This window comes from Coenobita brevimanus, chromosome 13, assembly GCF_032717465.1.
Source record: "Coenobita brevimanus isolate Jiangsu-jjx chromosome 13, ASM3271746v2, whole genome shotgun sequence".
Taxonomy (NCBI): domain Eukaryota; kingdom Metazoa; phylum Arthropoda; class Malacostraca; order Decapoda; family Coenobitidae; genus Coenobita; species Coenobita brevimanus.
Genome location: NC_136966.1, coordinates 26,967,961 through 26,994,048, shown reverse-complemented (window position 1 = coordinate 26,994,048; position 26,088 = coordinate 26,967,961). Strand labels below are relative to the sequence as shown.

Genomic DNA, 26,088 nt, shown 5'->3' with positions numbered 1-26,088 from the left:
TGGGGCCTGTACCTCCCTGCGTCAATACCACCAGCTTATGCGGGGGATGCATCAGCCACTTGCCGTTCGCTTCCACTTACTGACTCAGGAGCTTGGTGTGGACCTCAGTGACTGTGACAAGTTGGTGTAAAAAAATATAGCACCTTGGGAGCCACCCAGCTTTACAGTGGATGTATCATGGCTCCCAGCACCAAAGGCCAAGGCGCCAGGGGCGGAGGTCCACCACTTGTTTCGTAACATCATCATTCGTCACTTGGGGTCCCACCAATTGTACATCAACGGCTCCAAGTCGAGTGAATGTGTGGGTGCAAGTGTGTGGTCGACTGAATGTGCCCTTAGGTATCGGTTGCCGACTCATACATCTGTGTTTACCTCCGAGCTTTTTGCTATTGATAAAGCCATAGACTATGCTCTAAATTCTCAGCTTGACTCATTTGTTATATTTTCAGACTCGAAATCAGCCCTTCAGGCAATTGCATCTTGTACTACGGACTCGCACGAGATCCAGGGCCGCATTGTTAATAAGTTGCATTCATGCAACAAGTCATTCACGCTGATTTGGGTGCCTGGTCATTGTCGCATCTACGTCAATGAGCAGGCTGACTTACTTGCAAAGTCGGCTGTAGAGCTCGAGGAGACTTGGGATGTTCCTCGTGATCTACGGTCGAGTCTCGCTCTCGGAAAGAAATCAATAAATCTTCTGTGCAAGGTCAATGGACCAGACTAAATAATCGAACGAGTAAGCCGTACCTGGGCGACTGGGACTCTGCCAACCGTCCCAGTCGCCTGGAAGAGAAAGTGTTGGCTCGTTTGCGGCTCAATGCCACCATTCTAACACGCATGAAACCTTATATGGAAAAGCGATTCCCACCGCAATGTGACATCTGTGATGCGGTGTTATCTATCAGTCATATCATCCTGCGCTGTCCGTGATTTATTCGTGAAAGGGCTTCACTTATAAATTACTGCGGCGCAGGAGACGTCCCCTTCACCCTTTCCACCATCCAGGATGATGGGGACATTGTTATGACTGATATATTGATGGCTTTCTTGAGAGAGACCGGACTAATCAGAGTGATGTGACTTGTTTACTATATGGTTATGGTTTCTATGGACTGTAAATATGTATATACTATTATTTAGGGTTGACAGTTGACATATTTGAAATAGTTCCTCCTCCCACTGATCTATTTCTAATAAACAGTAGATGTCCCCTACATTAAGCCCCGTTCCTCGACTGACAGTCACCAGCTGATGAGTGCAAGTGTGCAATATAGAAAGGTATTGGGCACTTGCAGTCGATGGTGGTCTGGTGGGCGAGGTACTTCACTTTTTTGTACAAAGTATGTAAAAAGATTATACCATATTGTTCAAGTTGTGCTAATTAGGGCCGACAGCTGACGTATTTGGAAATGTTCCTGACTCGTCTGGTTCCCATTCATATATTGATGTCCCCTATATTAGGTTGTGCCTCGACTGACAGTCACCAGGTGATGAGTGCAGGTATGTAACGTAGAAAGGCATTACATATCTGCAGTCGATGGTGTTCTGTTAGTCGAGGTATTTTTACCATTAGTGTAGGTCTAGCTATTTGTCTCTATATGATTTAGTATAGGTTAGCGATTTGTCTGTTAGGTGATTAGTTTTAGGGTCTTTAGATTAGGTTTTTCTTTATAATATAAGGTATAAAAATATAAAACAAAAACAGAAAATAAAAAATAAAAATACAAAACAAAATAAATAAAATAAAAATTATTATATATATGTACGTGTGCATGAAAATGTCTGTATATATGCATGGAAGTGTGTGTGTGTATATATATATATATATATATATATATATATATATATATATATATATATATATATATATATATATATATATATACGGCCTTAATGACCAGGGGCTTTGGCCCCAATGGTTGATAGGCCAGAAAAAAAGAAAAAAAAACTATCGCGATTCATTACAAATCACAGAATGGGTTTAGCAAGCTAAAGCTAAAAAGAACATTGCCAGGTGCGTCTGACGATTCCCTACAAGTTGATAAAGAAAAAATATCGATTTTCGAAACCTGAAAAAATGGTCCCGGCGGTGGCCAGGGGAGCCAGTTAATGTCTGAAGGCACGGACATAGAGGAGTTAAATGTCAGATTTAAATACTGATGTCTCGGATCCAATCTTCGTGGTGAGAGTAATTATACCCTGTATAGTATTTGATGATGGCTGAATCCTCCTTCATGCAGTTCATATCTTCAATCGTGCTGCCTTGTCACCTTGTGAAATGACTGTTACAGCATTCGAGTAACTGGTGGAGTATTGAACGTAAATATTTTTTCGTGAGTTATGTCTGACATTTTTCTTTAGGTTACAGTGCATCCTCGTCACATGAATTTAAGTTTGGAAATATGTTCATTGTAATCCATAGTATCGGAAGAATCATAAACAATTTGTTCTTAACAATAGGGCTAAACTCATTATCCACACTGTAGACACGGTCGGGCTTTAAGTCACTTTCAACTCTGACCTATGGTGAAGTGATAGGATTAACATTACCCTGTGTGAAAATATTAAACATTAATAATATTCCGTAGTCTCCAAAACGTCCGACGGAGGTATCCAGGCAATAAGAACTCTGTCAGGTAATCAAGTAGATTTCCTTAGCAGCAAATAAACCGTTTTATGTTAGGATTTATACATACTTAATTCCTACAATAAGTCACTCCATTTCTCATCACATTGCTCAAAAACGACGTTTTATTCAAACACAGTGTTACTATAACAAGTCCCAGACAACAGTAGGTCTTCATAATCTTTTTTCTTAATGAGAGTTGGCTGAACACTCATACACAGAAAAAAAAAAAAAAAAAAAAAACAGTGGAAGACAGGGCGTGTGTGCTGGGCGGCCCCTCAGCCCTGTCTTCCCCCTGACTATGAAAAAGCTCACCCCCTCCGACCGGGCTTATGTATAGCCAGGCCTCCACTATAGGTGGAGGAAATCTCAAAATGAACGAAGGAACACTTTTCTTGTACCAGTTTTGCATATCAGACTTTCACAGATCAGTATAAATAATAATTATCAATGACTATGTGCGTGTGTGTGTGTGTGTGTGTGTGTGTGTGTGTGTGTGTGTGTGTGTGTGTGTGTTTAGTAACGGGTATGGGACAGACACATTGGCCATAACCCTGAACTACACTTGATAGCTAGGTATCAATAATTTGTCATGCGATGGAGAAATGACATTGTGATTTCCAAAATGAGAGAAAGAGAGAGAGAGAGAGAGAGAGGGAGAGAGAGAGAGCAATAGGCACATAGAGAGACTAGTGAAGAGGAAAATGAAAGAGGTAAATGATGATCTAGGAAGAAAAATGAATGCAAACTACTCTGATAACAGGAAGTTATTCTGGAAAGAGGCGCGTATATGTAGAAGTGAAAGCGGAAAGAAATGTGATGGTGTGGTGGTAGATTATTAACCCATGGGAATGAAGTAAGGACCAGATGTAAGGAATATTCTGAAAGTCTGGTGAATGAGAATAGAGAGAGCAGAGCGGCTGTAAACATGATTATTTTGGGGGTCGTGCAGATAAGGAATGCAGTGCCCGGAGACGTGATCCTCGCACAGGTGATGTGCTGGGAAGCGGCTGAAAAATGGGAAAGTAGCTGGGATTGATGAGGTGTATGCAGAGATGGTTAAGTGTAGTGGAGAGAGTGGAATTAAATGCTTGTTGGAGAAATGTAAGAAGGCATGGATGAGTGAAACCGTGCCAAAAGAGTGGAAAAAGACTGATTGTACTCATGTACAAAAATAAAGTGAGCCAAGTGACTGCAAGAATTATCGCGGCATAAGTTTACTGAGTGTGGTAGGGCAGGTATATGGAAGAATTAATATAGAGAAAGTAAGAGAGATATCAGAAGTCCTAGTGAGTGATGAACAGGATGGCTTTAGGAGTGGCAGAGGATGTGTGCATCAAATATTTGCAGTGAGACAGCAAAGAAGTCTTGTGAGAAGAACCATAAAGTGTTTATGGTATTCATGAATCTGGAAAAAGCATACGACAAAGTGGACAGAGAAGGATTGTGGAAGGTTTTGTGCATGTACGGTGTAGATGGTAAGGTGCTAGGTGCCGTCAAGAGTTTTTATGATGGTAGCAAAAGCATGTGTAAAGGTTAATGGACATCTAAGTGAAAGGTTCGTGATCGGTGTAGGCGTGGGACAAGGTTGTGTGATATCCACATGGTTGTTCAGTACATATAATGGGGTGATGAGAGAAGTAAAAACACGAGTAATGGAGAGGGGGATGGCATTGGTAATGAATGGTGAAGGATGGAATATCTCAAATTTGTTGTATGCTAATGATGCAGTACTGCTTGCAAATACCGGACAAGAGCTTGGTAGGCCAGTGCAGAGTTTTGCTGATGTCTGCGACCGTTGTGCCTTGAAAGTAAATGTAGAAAAGAGTAAAGTGATGGTTACTGAGAGAGAAGATGACTCCCAGTGTGATGTTACAGTGAATGGACAGAGACTGGAATAGGTGAGAGAGTTCAAATACATGAGTGCAGTGACAGAAAAGAGAGGAAACTATGCAAAAGAAGTGGAAAGTAGAGTGACACAAGGAAGGAAAGTGGCTGGTGGAATGAAGGCATTGATAAGAAACAGAGGCTTGAGTGTTGCAGCTGCACGAGGCTTACGTGAAGGAGTGTTAGTGCCAACTTTAACATCTGGATGTGAGACTATGGTGTGGCATGAAAATGAAAAGTCAAGAGTAAGAGCAGTGGAGATGGGGCTGCTGAGGAATCTGTGTGGAGTACAAAGGGTGGATAGCATACAAAATGATGTAATTCGTAACAGATGTGGAGTGAGGAAGTCGGTGGACACCAGAATCGGAGAGAGTGTACTGAGATGATATGGTCATGTGGAGAGAATGGATAAGAATAGAGTGGTGAAATAGGTATATCTGAGCAAATCTGAAGGAGGGAGGAGGCGAGGTAGGCCAAGGAGAAGGTGGAGAAATATGGTGGATGAGTGTGTGAGGAAAAGATGCTTGGAAGTCGGTGATGCTAGTGAGATGATAAGAGATCGAGCTGGCTAGATGAATGTTGTGAGGAGAAGTGCATGATCAGGGATTTGGCATCCCTTTTTAACGTGCCAGCGTCTGGATTGACTCTACATGATACGTTATGTGAAGCTACAGAACGTGGTGAATGTTCTGGGAGTATCCGATAGAGCCAGGATGTCGAGGGCTTGAATAATGAGTGATTTTTTTTTATGCGAATAAGAAGAAGCCAAAGGCTAGGAGCCCGCAAACAATTCCTTCCAAGAAAAAAAACAAAAACAATACACAAGTGTGCCAAATTCAAGATCTGTTCATTTCGAGATGCCTGGATACATTGCATTTAAAAGACTGGAGATAGTAGGAAATAGGAAATACAGACAGAGGGAGACAGTTCCAGAGTTGACCTGTTACATAAATGAAGGACTGGGAGTAACGGCTAACTCTTGCATTAGAGTTGGACAGAAAAGGGATGGGAGTTTGTTGCTAGACGGGTGCTATGCGCCTGTTGTAGAGGTGGAGGGATGCAAGCAGACAGTTCAGAGGAGCAGTGACCATGGACGTAGTGACAGAAAAGAGATAAAGAGGGAACAGTGCGGCGAGGAGACAGAGGTTGAAGGGAGCCAGTAAAAGGAGGAGAGTTAATGAGATGAAAAGCCTTTGACTCCACTCTATTCAGAAGAGCTGTATGTGGGGAGCCTCCCCACACATGAGAGTTGTATTCTACACAGGGGCGAATAAAACCTGTGAATAAAGTCAACAACTGTGCAGCGGTAAAGATGGTACGGAGTCGGATTAGCACACCCAATCTCTTGGAAGCAGATTTTACAAGAGATGTAATATGGTCTTTCCAAGCTAAATCCCGAGTGAATGAAACCCCAAGCATGTTCAAGGATGATGCAGGCTTGAGATGGATATTATTAAACATTAGTGGGAACTCCTGTGGAAGATTTAGTCGGGTTGATAGGTGTAAAAACTGAGTCTTTGATGCATTAAAAACAACAAGATTATTTTTACCCCAGAGATACGAACCAAGTCAGACATTAAGTGTGCCATAGCCTCATCCCTTGTTTGTTGAAGTAACTGCTGGGATGGATGTTGCAGGAACCGAATGGAAAGGTGAAGGGTGGAATCATCAGCGTACGAGTGGATAGGGTTAGATGTACAGCTTAGAAGATCATTGATGAATAAAAGGAAGAGAGTTGGTAATAGGACAGAACCCTGAGGAACACCACTGTTGATAAATCTAGAAGAACGATGGTCGTCTACAACAGCGGCTATAGAACGACCAGAAAGGAAGCTGTTGATGAAGTTACAGATAGAAGGATAGAAACTGTAAGGGGGCAGTTTGGAAATTAAAGATTTATGCCAGACTCGATCGAAAGCCTTTGAGATGTCAAGTGCAATGGCGAAGCTTTTGCCAAAGTCCCGAAAGGAGGATGACCAGGAGTCGGACAGGTAGGCGAGAAGATTGCCAGTGGAGCGTCCCTGTTGGAACCCATACTGACAATCAGAAAGAAGGTTGTGATAGGAAAAATGCTTTAAAATTTTTCTGTTTGGAATAGACTCGAAAACTTTTGAGACACAGGATGTTAAAGCAATTGGATGATAGTTAGAGGTTGGAAATGGTCACCCTTCTTTGGGACTGGCTGAATAAGAGCAAACTTCCAGCAAGAAGGAAAGGTATAAGTTGAAAGACAAAGGCAAAAGAGTTTACCGATGCAAGGTGTAAGCACAGAAGCACAGTTCTTGAGGACAACAGGAGGGACCCCATCAGGCCCATATGCCTTGTTAGTATTGAGGCCAGTGATGGCAGAAAATATATCAGTTGAAGAAATTTTAATGTCAGTCATGAGGAAGTCAGAGGGAGGAAGTGATGAAGGAACAGCACTGGAATCGTATAAGGTAGAATTGGAGGAGAAAGTCTGAGCGAAGAGATCTGCTTTATTAGTAGAAGAAATAACTACAGAGCCATCAGAGTAGAAAAGAGGAGGGAAGGATGATGAGGTAAAGTTGTTAGAAAGGTTTTTGGCAAGGTGCCGGAAGGAGCAGGAAGAATTCAAGTTGGAGAGTTGAGAGCATTTAGTATGGATGAAATTGTATTTAGCAGAGCGAAGAACAGACTTAGCATGATTGCAGGCAGAAACATAAAAAAGATGTGATTCAGAGGTGGGTTGGCTCTGGTACCTTTTATAGGCCCTCTCCTTGTTGCGGACAGCATTAGAACAAGCGCGATTAAACCGAGGCTTTCTTGCATTAGTCAGAGGAAATGAGAAGGGAATATATGCTTCCATGCCCGAGAGAATAACCTCCGTAATGTGCAAGGAACACCCGGATGGCTCCCGGCCATGGAAGCAATAATTATTCCAGGGAAAATCAAAGAACTACTACCTGAGTCCCCCCAATCCGCAGCTCCAAAGTGCTACAGTTGACGTTTCTTTGGAGGGTCTGCAGGCCGTACCGGAGCAAGAGGACAGGTTAAGGTAATAAGGTAGTGATCAGAGGAGCCCAACAAAGGGAACAGATTAACAGCGTGAGCAGAAGGATTAGTTATATGGAAGAGGTCAAGTTTGTTGGAGTTCTCTCTAAGATGGTCAGGGATACGGGTAGGGTGCTGTATAAGCTGCTCTAGGTCATTAAGGATAGAAAAGATGCAGGTTTGTTCTCCAGGTGGATTAGTGAAAGGAGAGGAGAGCCAAAGGTGGTGGTGAACATTGAAATCTCCTAGAATGGAGATTTCAGAGAAAGGAGAAATGGATGGAATGTGTTTCATCGTCGAAGTAAGGTAGTCTAAGAATTTTTGATAGTGAATAGAATTAGGGGGATAAGTAAACAGCGCAGATATAATCAGAGAATGACAGGAGAGCTGAAGCCAGAGAGTAGATAATTCAGAAGAATCAATTTCAGGAACAAGAGAGCCAGTTAAGTCGTTGCGTACAAATGGAAGTTTGACCCATTTTATTGGGCAAATTTGTGCTGTCTGGACATTGCTACTCCTCAACCTGCCCTAGGGTGAGAAAGGAGGTCCGGATGACGATGATGAATGTTAGGCTTTATATACCTGCATATATATATATATATATATATATATATATATATATATATATATATATATATATATATATATATATATATATATATATATATATATATCTGTCTATATAAATATATATATATTATATATTTATCTACCTATCTATCTATCTATCTATATATATATATATATATATATATATATATATATATATATATATATATATAATGCACCGATATGAATCATGATAGTACGAAACGAAGGCTGTTTCGACATATTTAATATTTTTATTACTACTACTACTACTACTACTACTACTACTACTGCTACTACTACTACTATTATTATTATTATTATTATTTTACGACGTTATTTATCTCACATTGTTGTCCAATCTACACACGTTTATATTCAACTTACAGAAGATCTATAAATAAATGGTAAAATGAAGGGATATCAACTATTTCAGTTACATAAATCTCTCCGAAACTTTACAAGTTGATATCGAGTTAACGACTGTAATATTAACCCTTTTGCGGATGACAGTTGTTGCACATAAAATAACCGCATGTTACCGATGACCGTGTTCTCATTCGAACAATTCAACCGCTCATTGCCCGACGGGACAGAAAAACACTGCTCGCCTGAGCTCCCTGTGTACGACTATTCCCCCTCCACTTGCCAGTGTGGACACGCTTGCCCACTCTCACACTGTCTTAGTTACGTAGGTGCATTGTGCTAGTGCGGAACACCTCTCAAGCTCAGTTTGTCTCCATTTACGGTAGTTATAAGTATTATGTTGCAAAATTTGTAACTTTACAGTATTAAATGAATGTGCAGTGGTTTTAGCATTGAGTATGCAGTGGGTATTCTTGTAGCATTATGGAATAAAATAAGACAATGATAGATAAGTTAGAACTCTTAGCCATGGAAATGGTGGTCAGTACCAGTTTGAGGAGCAAGCTTCTTTTTATTATGCCTTCTAAATGCCGGGCCCGATTTGATGAAGTTGCCAGTGAACTATCAAGCTCTGAGGGTGATGATCAGTGAGTGAAGAAGAAAGAGTTGCCAAGTGTTAGTGTGAAGGGTTCAACTGCCTCCCACGGACGAAAATGTACCGCCTGTGTTCTTGTGACCCCCACTAAAATGCAAAGGCCTCTGAAGGATAGTGGTGGTGAGTTTGAAGCAGAGAGTATGAGTCATGGCAGTGATGATGCCAGTGACGTGCCGGGTGAAAGTGGTGAGGTATCCCTCTTGAGAATAGAAACTCCACGTGTGCTGCATACTCATGGACCTTTGAGGCGCGCTCTCAGTGGCACCAGCAATCGTCGCACTACCCATTGCCCAGTGTAAACGTGCTCATGTGCCACGGCATAAGAACTCGACATCTTCACTTTCGGTAGCGCCCACTCCACCTCCACCAGCATCCACCTCCCCTATACCAGCATCCACCTCCCCTATACCAGCATCAACCTCCCCTCTACCAGCATCCACCTTCCCTCTCCTAGCATTTACAAAGTCCCCACCATCATTTTCATTTTCTACAGCATTCTGGACTGACAATCCCAGATCACTACATCTCCATCCTGGGATGAAGATCCACATCCTTAATTCCCACATGGAATTTTCCCTTTTTTGTTACCTATGGATACTGGAATACCTTTCAAATGAATCAAACATGTATACAAGCCAGGAGATTTGGGGGAACAAGCGGCTAGAGTGAAAATGGCTTTCAGTACCAGCCGCAAACATGGCCAAATTTCTGGGCCTCACTTTCCTCACAGGAACTGTGGGGTTCTTATGTATGTGAATGGAATGGACCTTGTGGAAACTATGGAACGTTACCATTTCAACTAGCACAGGAATTCTCAACCTGGGGCTCACGAACCCCAAGGTGTTCACAGGAGAATTTCAAGGGGGTACTTAGATGGATGATGAAAATGTAGTAAAATATTCAGAGAGAGAGAGAGAGAGAGAGAGAAATCTGAGTGAGGATGGGGGGTACTTTCTCATTACAGTCTGCAAACTGTAACTGAGGCACGTCTGCTGATGTTTTTGTTTACCTGCATGAGGTATGTTCACAACATTTCCAACAGTGTGCTGGTATTTTTGATAATAAGATGATATGTATGCTAGTTGTCTTTTTTCAATGTGGTAATGATTATCATTAGGTAACGATGTTATAGAATTTTGGAAACTCGTGTTTATGACTGTGGTCGTATGTGTCACTACTCAGCAGCAAATCTTAAATTTTACTAGTGCTGGCGGAGGTATGCACTCCCCGCGGCTTTCTAGTTACTGCTTATTCTTTTGACAGTGGATGTATTATGACCGCGTGAAGTTGTTTTCTAATGTCATCTTACGATGGTAGTGATAATATGACTGCCTGATGGTATTTTTATTGTTTGATCTTTTGTTATTATGGCTGTTTGAAATTGTTCCAACTATGTGACGAATGCCTGAAGTTGTTTGTACTGTGTAATCTTACGGCGGTGTTAATAAAATGATTCAGTGACGTTTTGGCTGGTCTTATGACATTATGACTGTCTGGACGTGTTTCTACTGTGGGATCTTGCGACGGTGCTAATAAGTGCCTGACAGTGTTTTTATTGTGTAATATTATGACGGTGGCGATTCATAACTGCGTGTCAGTGTCAATGGCTTATGTATGACTTTTGATATATGAGTATACTTAAATTATAATTTCAGATACCGTTATGGCCCCAATACCAAAGAAACAACAATATGATGAAAGCGACATTTAGTATGGATTCACCACAATTGTCAAAAAAGGGTGTGAATTTCCACAGTGTGCTACATACTTCAAAGATATTTTCCTAGAGTGCATGAAATCAGTCTCAAGCGATATCTGAATAGTTTTCATACTAACATGAATAGTAAGAATGTTGTCTTTCTCAAGTAAAAGGAAGAGGGACTGAAGCGAACACGCTCTGAGTGTTCGGTACAGTTCAGTCAGCAAAATGAATCTGGGTTACGTGCGTCATACATGGTATCACTGAAAATGGCACAAGAAAAAAAATCACAACACTGCAGCAAAGTTGATCGTCTCATTCTGTAAGAACTAGTCCGCTGTGTTACTGGATGTGATGCTGAGTAGAGGTACACATCAGTATCCTTCTCAAATTATGCTGTTCATCTATGAGTATTACATATGTATGAGGATATCGAGCAACAAGTGACTGCTGAAGTAAAAAGGGCATCCTTATGCAATGCAGCAGTTTAGCTTGATAGAGTCGACTGAGGTGCTGCTTGTTCCTACCTCCTGGTGTTTTTATGATACATCAATGTGGAGATATCAAAGAGAAGTTTTCCTTCCATGCTTTGGAGTCGACTACAAGTGATGAAGACATTATCAGTGATCTCATATTATTTTTTTAGAAACTGAAGGACTTTTTTTGGAATAATATATGTGCGTGCACAACTGACGGAAAATCAGCAATGCTTGGCCGATGATCATGATTTCTAGGAAGAGTGAATGAGGCGAGTCCTGAAAAATTACATCCTCATTGTATGCTTCACAGTTCTGCTCTGTCATCTAAACCTCTCCCACCAGAGTTATGACTAGTATTTGATGATGATGTGCACATGGTAAATACCTTAAAATAAAATACCTTAAATACATGACTCTTCCTTCTACTGTGCCAAGAGTTGGAACGTATGAAGTGTTACTCATTCACACCGAGACTCGCTGGCTGTCACTGGGGAATGTGGTATTAAAAGTAGTGTCACTGAAGGAGGAGCTTTCCGAATTCTTCAAAAACAAGACAAAGCTACCTGATTTCACTAATAAATGTCAGACAACCAGTGGCTACAGAAGCTGGCCTACTTGAAGGATATATTCTTTTCTTCTAAACTACTTAAGTTAATCCCTCCAAGGCCGTTTTACCACAGTGATAGATTTCATGGGCAAACTAAGATCATTCAGCATGAAGCTGGAACTGTGGCAACGGAACGTCAAAAATTAAAAGCTTAGCAAAGGCACTGGAAAACTAAAATTGGTGCACCTTGTGCAAACATACCTTTCTTCCTTGCAGATGGAGGTGCATTTTATTTCCCATAACCGAGGGAGCTGGAATCAAAATTGATTAGTAACACTTTCATTTTTACTGTGCGCCTCCTCCCAATAACAAGCAAGAAGAGTTCCTACCGTTTCTGAAAGACTTTGTTGCAAAAGATGCATTTGAAACACTTCCCCTGACCAAGTTATGGCCTAAAATGAATGATCTGTAGTTGATGTTGCTGCGAAGTCTTTGCTGATGTTCTCTAGTACTTACCTGTGAGAGCAAGGATGAACATGACAATTTAACACAATAGTCGGTATAGTACCATTCTACACAGAATTAGTGCTAATGTTTATTTTCTTCATAAGATAACAAGTTTCACTCTTGTGTAGTATTTTCGTACATAGACTATGATGCTAATGCTTAACTTCTTAAGAGTCATTACACTTTCAACCACTGGATAATATCCATTGTAGTTCCACTGTGTATTTAATTAGTCTTAATATATTTCCATTTTATATTCAGTATCAGATTACTGGGATTATAGGTCGATGATCTGATAAATCAGGGGTACTTGGTGTGATAAAGGTTTAGAACCCCTGAACTAGTGTATGCCACATACCAGATACTTCGCCATCAAACACTGTTTCCATTAACTAAAAAAACAACAGTGACAGGCTGGTCACGATACGAACTGTGATTGATTTATTAGTAACAAGTCCCGGGAGGTGTATGTGCCAGAGAGGGGGGTCTCCATTCATGAGGAAGAAATGCTGTAGAATGGACCTGTGAGTTTCAGGGCCTAGCACTGGGTGATGATTATCACTGCAACTGCGGCATGAACAGGCTACATATTCAGTTTTGAAGTTTACGCTGGCGTAGCGACGAACACACGAGACACGACCATATTTCTCCAAGGCAACCGTGTATAAATGGAAATTTTCTATAATTCTGTCAATCTTGCAGAAAGCCATCACAGCAAGTAGTTTCGGTGTTACCTTGATATATGATGTTTTTCTCTAAAACAATTGGTCAAAACCTTGGCTGGCTCGCAGTCCTTCCACCAGGCTTTGTTAAAATAGGACAGAAACTGATTTACATTGTTTACACACACACACACACACACACACACACACACACACACACACACACACACACACACACACACACACACACACACCAATAAAACGCAATTCCCATTCCTGCATCTTCAGCACAGTTTAAAAAAAAATAGTAAATAAAGTAGGCCTCCACCATTGAGACATAAGCATGCAGTCTCCTTGCAGCCTATCCTCAAAACTGCATTCTTTACCAAGGACTTCATAACAATAACCACAAAAGATGAACCTCACGATTCATGTGCGATTTGTACTGTCCTTCTTTTAATATCTTAGCTATTTGTTTAGCACTTTTTTTTTCCATCAATATAAATCTCCTTTGCAGTTCCGCGAAGTAGTGGAAATATAGTTAGTCCAATATGCCTTAAAAAAATATTATTGACACTGTATAATACATCCCTTGACCTGAAGAGCCTTAACTGAGTATCAAAGCTATGCACTGAGTTTCATCCCTCTATTTCAAATAATGTTTTAGAAAAGTGTATAAAAAAAAAGTCCAGTGTTCTCATCATTATCGTTATCATCGTCATTATCATCATCACCATCATCATTAAATTATTTATTTCCAGTTATTATGCATGAAAAGAGTAAGACCAGGAAACAGGAAAACAGAGAGAGAGAGAGAGAGAGAGAGAGAGAACAAAATTTGAAGAAATATCCTTTAAATATCCAAAAAATGGTCAAACCTTTATTGGCTTCTCATTTTAGGCCTTGAAATTTTCAGCCTGTTAACTATGTGTCTGTCTGTAACCAGAAGTCTTAGTCACGGAAGGGGTGGCTACAAAGTTAGGGATCTTCCCCTCCAACACACACCATCTTCCCCTCCAACACACACCACCCTCATTCATTTACTCCGCCACCCCATCCCTCCTCCTCCCCTTACATCTTGGCCTTAGGGTTTCCCTGTCTATTTCATTCACATAAACTCTTCTCCATTATTTTCACATGGCTAAACCATTTCAAGGTAATTCTCATATCAGTTTACAGCACATCTACTTCAACACACAAAGCTCCTTAACTTCCTTACTTGCCTGCTTCATACAACTCTACATCCCCTCTCTAAGATATCTTATTTCCAAGCCTCTCTCTCTCTCTCTCTCTCTCTCTCTCTCTCTCTCTCTCTCTCTCTCTCTCTCTCTCTTTTCAACTGTGACCTTCTATCAGGGTTGAAGCTTCACTTCCATTAGATATGGGATCGTAATTCTGTCGTGCAACATCTTCATTACTTCCATGCTCATTATCTCTTATCACTGCCATCTGCGTGTCTGCAACATTACTCGCATTTCTCTGTAATACTCTCTTGTACTTCATGCTCTAAACTTGTATCCTGTTTTATAAGACTACCTAAATATTTGAAGGCACTCAGGTTTTCCCTGCCCTGACCATTCAGCCTCACTATGCACCCAGCAACTTCATTCCTCTTTGAGACCTTAACTTTTATATTTTTCTGTTTGTATACCGATGCCAAAATTATTTGGCGACAGTCCTACACTAACATTGTACTCTGGCCTCCATATTTCTCATTCCTTCCCAAATGACGGACAGTATCCAGCATTTTCATACCCTTTTGTTGAGTGTTTCACAATACAGTCCCATGATATGCATTATGTAACACTTTCAATTGCCTAAGCCGGCAAAGAAGGGAAGGTGAATTTTCTTCATGGCTGTACATTGGCTTTCCAGTCTTGTTTTTGTCCACACTTTCAAACACCAAATCATGTAATTTCCACTCATCTTCCGTTTTACTGAATATTATCTGGTGGTGGCAACCATCATCCTCATACCTTGATGAAGTGCTGCCTACTTTTTCCATCACCTTTATCATTCTTTTTCTCTGTCTACCCTCTTCTCTTCCATTTCTCCCATCTTTCCTCTCAATTTTTTTACACATTCTAATGCAAATGGCTCTGCATGGAGCGACAAATCTAATGGTTAACCCAGGAAACCATTTACAATACTGGGTGGTAACTATATAACCAAATTACGGGATGATTTGGAGCCCATTATGGTGCCCATGTTAACTTGATGGAGAGAAGCGCCCATCTGGGAACCTAACCTCAACCTTCTTCCTCCCACTTCTTTGCGACAGAGCGCTTTCTAACGCAAAGGAACATTGTTCATTGCACGGGACTGCCTTGCAGGGGTGCTTGTTTGCCTGTGGTTGATGGGTCTGCTCGGCCAGACAGACCTGGATTACTAAACAACAGCAGCAATAGAGTAGTATCCTATAATCAAGGCAGCACAGGCAATTTCCAAACTCTGCCTTCTCTCATAAGGGATAATCTAGCATCCACTGCGCTACCAAATGTTTCTTGTATAATTCCATCCATTCGCAGGTCAGCCCCCATTTTGTTATGCACTTAACCAAACTGATGTTGACAGGTGCGGTCCTTCACCAGCATGAAACTTCGATGACGTCGATCAAATGGGTGGTAGAGGAACTGACCTACTGGCCAGACCTCTACATGTGCTGTACTCAACAGGGCAAACTCAAGCTTAGGTAAACACTCATGTCACAGTCTTACTGGCTTAGTTGGAGTTAATGCAGAATTCAGGTGATATCTGTGCCAAAGAATACTGGACTGATATTCTAATCTTAAACACACACACACACACACACACACACACACACACACACAAGGGAATAACACTTCGTACGCGAATGTATATGCACACTTAACACCTTCATTTGAAATGGAAGAATTATTTGGACAAACTTTCAAGATGGCCGATATATATATATATATATATATATATATATATATATATATATATATATATATATATATATATATATATATATATATATATATATATATATATATATATAGTTACGGAACAGAGAAAAATAATGTATACTTTAAGTGAGATTACTAAAAATCACTACTGTCCTGTAAAGTTCCAGGTTCAAAACAAAAGAGTTAGGTAAAATTACAAGTTAAAGTTTAATGCTCAAATTAACAACAAAACATTCAGGACTCATAAGGATAATGTAATGGCAAAAAACAGGTTAAATATATGGTTAACTGCAATAGCCTCTATTAACACGAAATTAGCAAGAGTAAATTTATCTAAGTCAGCCCTGATAAAATGAAAATACACTGGGTAATGCTCAGTTAATGCAAGATAAATTATTACAGATACAAAATATTATTAATGGTGATGGACATAAAGATCCCTACATGAATTACAAAAACTTCACTAGGCCTACAAATTAAACTTATGCTATACAGTACAAGAACAAAATGCAACAACACTTATACTCAAATTACACAGCTGCTAGATGGTTGGAGACTTCCTGAGCACTCAATAATAACTGTACAGGGGAGGACAGATATGTGAACAAAATGAGGAGCAGATCTAAGTGGCAATGATGCAAAGACTGAGCTCATTATATAGGGGCCGGCAGAGCATGATACAACTTGTAAGAAGGACGCGCAAATGAAGCCATGGGGACAAAGAGCTGACAATCCCGCTTTGAACAACAGAAAGGACGACTTACTCTACTATAACGGTAGAAGGGGGGGACTGAGGCAGAACACGCTCGTGATCAAACATGCAGCATACTGTGCGTTAAAATTACACAAAGGATGATGAAATCATAGGCTATGTAACAATATATATATATATATATATATATATATATATATATATATATATATATATATATATATATATATATATATCGCAGTGGCACGACTTCTTCATGGAAGGTAAGCTGTACTAATTTCCAATGTTATATTTAGGGCTTCTGCAGTCTCTCTCTCCCTTAGGACCAGTGAGCAACCTTGCACCAACCCATTATTTTCGCACCAGTGCAGGGAAGGATTGGAGTTCAAAAGCACGTGGAAATTTAAGTCATTGGTGATGTTGTATGAAGAAAATTTGGGTACGTCTTTTCTGAAACCTGGAGAGTGATAGCTTGACATAAGGAAGGCAATGGTGTTCATCCACACAAACGGCATTTCTCAAGTAATCTTCATTCCAACCACACATGAACACCGGAAAGTGAATTTAACCTGACAAACTAACGAAACTTAAGATTTTACAAATACACTCGTACTTATTTTGGTCACGAAACAGGGGCTAACATTCTATTAATCAATATATTATCAGACTTCAAGTTCCGGAGTTTTTAGAGCATTGTTGCAAAAGTCCTGAATTTTCGTTGTTTAAATTCATTATTTTTGCTTTCCAAAATCGCACTCTGTCATATACCCATACTATGCCATTCTACCCTGATTATCCCACCAGCATCACGTACATACACTTCTTTACGTAAAATTTTGCTGAACTCACAAGTCAAATGTCCATGCAATGTGGCCGCATTAGTAAAGGTATTTCTCTAACTAATAATGATAATTCTTAATGCATGTTTTAATGACAAAATACGTCTGCTGTTTTTTACCACTGCTCAGTAATACAAAATGTAAGCTAACTGCATCTTATAGTTACAAATGTTCCGTATGACTGTCAAAAGCTGGGTAGGTAGGTTACAGATAAAATAAAAAAAAAGTAAAAGAAGTATCGTCAGACTAACCAGAGAAAATTAACCTATACTTTCATTTGGTCATAATTCGATCTATCTATCGGTTAAAAGTCATATATCTTTATTTTGGGTAGGTGGCCACAAACAAAATGTCTACAAACCTCAGTGTTTTCATGCATCTCAGCGTCTTCTCCAAATGACATCACTCTCCAACTGACATCACCCTCCATTTGATATCCTCCAACTGACATCACCCTCCATTTGATATCCTCCAACTGACATCACCCTCCATTTGATATCCTCCAACTGACATCACCCTCCATTTGATATCCTCCAACTGACAGCACCCTCCAACTGACAGCACCCTCCATCTCACAGCACCCTCCAACTGACAGCACCATCTCATCCTAGGTTCTTCGAGCATCCGGACCAGTCATGCTCATGGCGGCTGGTGAGGGACGTAAGGGCCTCGTACCCTTCAGCTAAGGAGTTTGATGCTTTCCTGTACCGTCACCTATCGCTGCTCACTGACGATCCTGAAGGTTAGCAACTACCAGGATATATATATACATATATCATTTAATCTAATAACCTGTTTAGATAGGTAGATAGACGGATAGACAGACAGACAGACAGACAGACAGACAGATAGACAGAGACAGATCATGTATGTATGTATTCATATATGTATGTATTTGAATGGTAGCTTGGGGTGACATGCTCACACAAAATGACGATCGCTTCCGTCGTAAGTCTGATGCGTTTTTGCAGGAAGAACAATGAAAGTAAAGAATCTTCCCTTGTTTATATCTTCTGCAAAAGCAAATCTTAGAGGAAATTACAATAAAGATATATTTGTTTATTTATTTGTACAACCAGACGCCGTTAAACCGTAAGGGGTGGCCACAAACAAGTCGCCTCCACGTCCCTCTGTCTTCCGCCATTTGGTTGTCCTCCCTCGAACTCACACCCCCTCAGTCATTATCTCTCTCCACTCCATCCCTCCATCACATCCTTGGTCTCCCCTTCCCCATCTCCCCCTCCACCTCATTCACATACTTGCACTCTTCTAGTCAGTCACTCAGTCTCCATCCTCTCCACACAGCCAAACCATCTCAAACTATTTCTCATATCAATTTTTATCATATCCACATCAATACAACAACCTTCTCTACATGAACTTAACTCCCACGAAATTGTTCCACATAAATTACAGAGTAGATACATAAAATCCATCCTAGACATTTACCAGCCAACAAAGCCCCAGGCCCAGATGGAATTCCCCCAGTTTTGAAAAAGTGTTCCCCAGAACTCGCCTCTGTTCTAGCTCAGTTATTTAGACTATGCATACGTACTTCTCCATTCCCTAATTCATGAAAATAAGCCAATATCCAACCAATCCCCTCAAAAGGAAGTTCCTCTGACCCCACTGATTACAGACCAATAGCTATCACATCTTCTTTTGGTAAAGTATTTGAAATTATAATTAATAAGCATATAGTTAAACGTCTTGAATCCAACAACTCGATTAGTGATAGACAATATGGTTTTCGTCACGAAAGATCCACGACTGACATAATCTCTTGACTCTACCATCCATCAACCAATCGACCAACATGTGGAAACTCATGCAGCAACCCTTGATATTTCTAAAGCTTTCGAGAGTGTGGCACCATTCCCTGCTGTCCAAGCTCCCTTGCTATGGACTAACGTCTTTTGTTTCTCTGCTTTCCTTATATCTCAGTGGCAGAAAAGTAAAAGTAGATGATGTATATTTTAATTTCCACTCAACGCCGGCGTGCCACAAGGATCAGTTCTGACGTCAACCCTGTTCCTAGTTCATAATAATAATCTCCTATTTGTCACCCACAATCCCATCTATTCATATGCAGATGACTCAACACTTCACAGTGCATTCACACTCAAACATCCATTTATAAAGTTTAATATCTGTAACTCTCAACTCAGTACCACCATTTCCATAAATCAAGACTTATCTAAGATCATTGGATGAGGACAAAATAACTCTGTCTCATTTAATGCTAGTAAAACCAAACATATACAGTTTACTAATAGACATACATTGCCAGATTCGTATATTACCTTCAATGCTACTAATAGTCCCATCCCGAAAAGTATTGAAATTCTCAGTGTTTCACTAAACAGTGCCCTCAGCTGGACCTCCCATGTTAGATCACTTGCTAAAACCGCTTCAAAGAAATAGATTGTTATACAGAGTCCGTAACTTCTTCACTGACGAGCAGTTACATATGCAGTAATTTATAAGAGTCATATGTGCTCTCAGCTTGAACATTGCTCACCGTTGTGGAATGAATGTGGAGAGGTTACACTAAAACAGCTAAACAAAATTCAGAACAAAGCTATTGGAATTATTAATAACCCTGCTATCATAAACAAACTACCTTCCCTACAAGCAAGAAGGAATTTTACCTCCTTTACATTGTTTTACAGATACATTTATGGCAAATGCTCGGACGAAGTTGCATCCATTGTGCCACCTCTGTATGCCTTCCCTCGTGCTACACGGGCATCTGGTAGCGCTCATGACTGGAATGTCACACAGTTATATTGCAGAGCTTTTGCCTATCAAAATTCTTTTATTCACTAAACCGCATCTCTCTGGAACTCGCTTCCCCGGAGTTGTTTCCCCCAAACTTCAATCTATAGTTATTCGAGTCTAACTGTTACAGATATTTTATGAATGGAGGATACCAGTAATCTGGTGTATTCATTATTTTTTTTATTCATATGTTTTTCTTGTTCTGTTATTAAAAAAAAAAAAAAATGTCGCAACGAAAAAGGAAGTAAAATTTGAAATTATCCCCCGTCTATAGTTCTTCCTCGAAAGGAAATCTTGGTTACAACAAAGAATTGGTCGTATATTATTATGTCTGAGAATTTCATCCTTGAAAAACCCTGTTCCTTCCTCCTCCATGAATAACATATTGTACATCTAGTGCTATGTACTCGTACTTTTTGCACATGATTCCAGGCATTTTCTAGTATAAATGGGTGTCCCCACAAAATCACACTACTTTTCGTTTCCCTCTTCACTTGTTATTATACTCTCTCTTCCCTTTCCGTTATCTGGGGTGAGGATGTATTCTTAATGAATAGTCCCCACACACCCCGCCTCGTGCAGTTTTGGTTATGCCCGTGCACAGCTTTTGTGGAAATTACGGAATTAACTGATAACGTGAACTTCACAGAATTATCAAAAAGAATGAAATAAAACCTGGATATATGGATGCTAAATTAGTATATTTGGCAAACCTGAAACATTATTAAAGCTGATAAACTTTTGTATGAGTATATGTAGTTACATTGTAATTTTACTCTGTAGTTCATAGTAAGATTTCAGTTACTAGCATTTATTTCTGTATGCTTGTAAATGTGAAGTTTTGTAGACGTTGCTTGCATATTTCATTCATGTACCTATGAACTCCGACTCTGGTTATAATCGAGTCATTGCATTCCCCGACCCTTCCAGTCTTCTCAGTCATTTAACAAGTCATTACTTCGGCATTTTATACTGAGCCATCTGCGCTGGAGGTACTACTAGGACTACTCAGTCAGAGCTATACTTGTTTTACTTTAACTTGGCCTAAAAATGTCACCTTTTCATCTTCAATGCTGAGTTGTAACGACAGAATAACACTACACTATGATACAAGGCTCGAGGAAGTGCTACGGCTAGGATGTAGAGCCGGAGTATTGTCTTTTTCTGCCACTGAGCTATGGGAAGTAAGCTGTAAAAGGACAAAAATGTAGACCAAGTTAGAGCGAAAGAGCTACAGTATGATGGTTTTAATGACAAACAGTTAGTTATATGGAAAATCAGAGAATACTGTACTCACCCGTTCCCAATAAGAGTTGTATAAAATAGTCTTGCTATAGTAAGAATGAAATAGTTATAAAACACAGTAGTAATACCGATGGTATTGCTGGAGACGTGTATCGAAACTCCGAGTCTCATTCTTCCTTTGTATTCTACAGCCAAGTATCCTAATAACGACATCGTGTGGAACTATTTTGTGGACTCCCTGACCGTCTTGCGCCACCTAGTGACGTACCGGCCAGCATGGGAGAGCTACATCTACCAGGGACTCAAAGAATTCTGCAACGACAATGTTCTCTACCTTGAGCTTCGCGTCAGGCTTCCTCCGGTAATCTCTCCAAGTCCTCTTATTGTGTCATAAGAAGCCTGGCATATGGGATGGGAACAGCTTTTGTCATCGTCCTTGTCCTCGTTTTCTTCACCATTAGCTTCGCTTTTTACATTGTTACTTCTTTGTCGTTATCTCAGTCACTATCTTTATCTTCGTCTTCTCCTTCACCTTTGTGTTTTCCATCGCCCTTGTAGCTTTTACTCGTCGTCTTCTTCCTTCATGATTTTCTAGTCCTTATTTTCATCTTTATTTTCATTTTCTTTTGCATCGTCTTCGTCGTCAGTGTCATCTTCGTTTCTTCGTCTTTATTTTGGCTTCATATTCTAATGATGTGTCCTAATTTATAGTTGCAGTATTCGTAGGTTATACCATGGAAAATTCTGGGCAGATTTTCTCCTGTAATACTATTCTCTCCGTGCCCCGCCACCCATCCCCTTCCACGCTTATTCTGCCCAGTCCCATCCGTCCATCCTAACCATTTTAGACTGTCTGCCCTGTATTAAAATGGTCGATGATATCTTGAACGTAAAACTTACATTTACTAACACTACTCGAATCTTACAACTACCGTCTTCTGATTTAATATTCATTCATTCTTTCTCAACCTTTGTCTCAAACTATAATGTCCCCCAAAAAAGTGATCACAATTTTTCATGCAAATTATTTCTTCTCATTTGAAAGAAAACAGTTTCGTCCGACATAGCAGTGTAAGATTTATCTTGATAACTATTAATGTTTGGGGTGACAGAACTTCATTTTCCTGAACGTAATTATCTGTTGTTGACCACAGTAAAATATCTAATGGAAATGAACGACAAAGGACCATATCTATATTTCCACTTGCTGCGTAGAGGCCCGATGCTGGCATACCATAGACCCTATTACTTATAGGTAGCAGACCTACATACGCTGCCAGAGGCTGTTATTATGAATTAAAAACTCTACCACCTATAAGATTCAATCTCTAGAACGTAAGATTTGACTGCCTCCGACCCAAATAGGCAACCCTGCTACCACACCATAAATTATAAATATCCATCCATCCATCGTCCAGTCCTACGTTGCCCCATAGGAGCGTAGGAGCCCGGGGCTAGGCACGTTGGTCCTGACATTTAAGATGAAAGTGACCAGCCTCACTCATCCCTGAGTGGCAATATGTGAGCAATAAACCCCAACCATTCCTTTGATATAAACTTTCACTCCCGTAGCTCATTCCGACTGGAGAGCCGTAATTACCCGCTAAACCACCAGGCGCCAAAATTTGGTTATATGGTTACCAACCAGCTCAATAAATGGTTTCCTGGAGTACAGGAAATTATTTGGCTTGTCACTGATTGTAGAGTCACCCACAGGCAGAAGGAGGAGGAAAGAATGAAGAAAAGAAAGACAGAAGAGGGAGCGTAAAGTCACCTGTAGGAAGAAGGACGAGGAAAGAATGAAGGAAAGAAAGACAGAAGAGGATGAAAGGAAAGAAGAATGGAGAGGAAAGGGCAGACATCCGAGAGCAGCACTACATTGAGTGAGTGGATGGTGAGAGCCCTCACCTACCACAATTATAAATATCAAGTTTTAAATAATGGATTAATCGAGGAGAGTGTTAGCCTTGTGAATGTAGGAATATATCTAAAATTTTTGAAATAAATTGTATTCCAATATCATGAATGAAATACTATAGTGTTTAATGTGTGTGTTGCAGCTGTATGAATTAAATGGAACCCACCTGACAGTGGAGGAGACGATGGCTGTCAACAACAATACTGTGCACCGCTTTCTCAATGACCATGCTCATCTCTATTACGGCACTCGATTCATATACAGCCCATCCAGGAAGTATGTACAGCTTAACTACTTCATAATGAGAGGCGTTACAGAATATAATCACTTAGCAGCAGCAAGTATAAAAATGTGACAATGTACTAAAGGGGTTTAAGGATATATTTTCTTGCTTTATCGAGGGAAAAAAAAACATGAGAGTATTGAATGAGCAAACACCTCCCTGACTTTACAAAAGCTAAACAAGAAACGTCAGACTGCAGAGATTAAATCAGATAACAATGTCAACACCAACCCTACATAAACACTTCATTTATTTGAAACCATTTCAGTAGGCAGAAGGAAGGAATTCCATAACCCCTTCACAACAATGACACCTTAATTACTATAAAATTCTTGTCTGGTTAGTTCCATAAGCTTTTATTTAGGGGTAAATATGGGGTGCCCTACCATGATGAGTGGGTTGGATTCTATCTATCTATCTATTGCCAGACACCATAATCCCCTAAGGGGTGGCCATTTGACTTTGAGTTATTTTTTTTTTTACAGGGAGGGGCACTAACCCTCCATCAACCCACTTGTTGACACGGAGGGAGCACGTATGGTTTGGTTATATGGTTACCACCCAGCGTTGTAAATGGTTTCTTGGCTTACAGGAAACCATTTGGCTTGTCACTCAGTGTAAAGCCACCAGTAAAGGAAAGAAAAGCAATAAGAATTGACAGGAAAGTTGGAAGAAATAGGAAGAGGGGAGGGCAGGCACAGAAAAAGAATGATAAAGGCTAAGGAAGAAGTAGGCAGCACTACATCAAGTGAGTGGATGATGGTCGCCACGACCTATCACGACTACCATCTATTAATTTCTAGATTGATAAGGATTTCTTACAGCTAATTAAAATGATACATTGTTGGTCGGAATACTGAAATTGTACGTATCTTTTTAGTGCAGTGGCTTCACTGTATCCACTCTAAGAGTTTGCCACATGCTAATGTTCATAAAACGCAGTGTGGAGTAGCATGAAAGGTCGAACGTCACACCAGCCCATACCAGATATTCCTAACATTTATGTGGGCCGCTGATCACATGGCCAAAACAGTGTACCAGATTAAAAGGAGCTAAGACAATTTAAAGAAATTGAGTCAGTTGGTAAACCAGCCCTCTTCGAATGCGTTCTCGCCCTACCACTTTCAACAGGGAAGTTTTTCGAGCCCTCCAGCCAAGGGCGGTACCTTTCCTGAGGGTGAGCTCGTGAGCACCCGGAAATTATAAATACAAACAGTACCCTTATCACATTTCCAAAAGGAGTTACAAAAGGAAAGGAAGGTCTGCTCGGTATTTCAAAACCTTTCCTCACAAGGCCTCCTGTGTGATGTGCACGATATATATCAATACTTGCTTGTCCCTGATGTCCCCTTCATGTTCTCCACTGCTGGGAATGACGAACCAGACATCTTCAAGATTCCTAATAGCTTTTATCACTGCCCAACGGAGTTCCCTTGAGCTTCATATTTTGCGCCTATTACAGCCGACTGTCACACTGGGATGAGATGATTAAACAACTTAGCTGTGATGAGATATTTAGAGACCTTCCACAATACAGTGTCCTCCGGAAAAAAAAAAAAAATCTAAGCAGGTCGCTGAGCACCACACTACCATCCTCCTTCATCAGAGTGACTCAGAAATTATTATTATTTTTTTTTTACACTATGGATAAATCGTATCTATCCACCTACATAGCGAGAGAGATTTCTATTTATTTTTTATCCAAGGAATAAGGAACCAAAAGCCAGAAGTCCACAATTCTTCCCTCAAAGAAAAAATAAAAAATATTATAACAGAGAGCCAAAGTCAAGATCCGTTCATTCTGAGGTGCCTGGGCACACTGCGTTTAAAAGACAGGAGGCCATGGGTAGTTGGAAATACAGACAGAAGTCGGTTCCGGGATTGATCTGTAGCATAGGTGAAGAACTGGGAGTAGCGGTTAACTTATGTATTGGAGAGTTGGACAAAAGAAGGACGAGACTTTGCTGCTAGACAAGTGCTACTCGCCCTCTGTAGTGGTGCAAGCAGGCAGTTGAGAGGAGCAGTGACCACTAAAGTAGCATCAGAAAAAATATAAAAATGAAAACATGCGGCAAAGAGATAGAGGTCAAAGGGAGCTTGCAAGAAGAGGAGGCTTAATGAGACGGAAAGCCTTTGACTCCATCCCTGTTTAGAAGAGCTCTGTGTTGGGAGCTTTCCCACACATGAGAGTTGTATCCTACATAGTGGCGAATAAAGCCCATGTATAGATAAAACAACTGTGCTGGGTTAAAGAAGACAAGTAGTCGGCTTTGTACACTTAATCGTTTTGAAGCAAACTTTGCAAGTGAGGTAATATAATCTTTCCAAGATAAATCTTGAGAATATTAA

General features: G+C 40.3%; 1 protein-coding gene across 1 annotated transcript in view; it reads left to right on the top strand.

The window, feature by feature from the left end:
• Nucleotides 1-9,833: 9,833 nt before the first annotated feature.
• The window catches only part of LOC145415212 (adenosine deaminase 2-like), a 193,559-nt gene continuing 177,304 nt past the window's right edge, over nucleotides 9,834-26,088 (top strand). Inside the window, exons 1-5 of the mRNA XM_080284565.1 lie at nucleotides 9,834-9,885; nucleotides 15,606-15,723; nucleotides 18,124-18,254; nucleotides 21,730-21,899; nucleotides 23,599-23,732. Of these exons, the coding sequence (XP_080140691.1) occupies nucleotides 9,834-9,885; nucleotides 15,606-15,723; nucleotides 18,124-18,254; nucleotides 21,730-21,899; nucleotides 23,599-23,732 (605 nt within the window). The remainder of the gene's footprint in view (nucleotides 9,886-15,605; nucleotides 15,724-18,123; nucleotides 18,255-21,729; nucleotides 21,900-23,598; nucleotides 23,733-26,088) is intronic.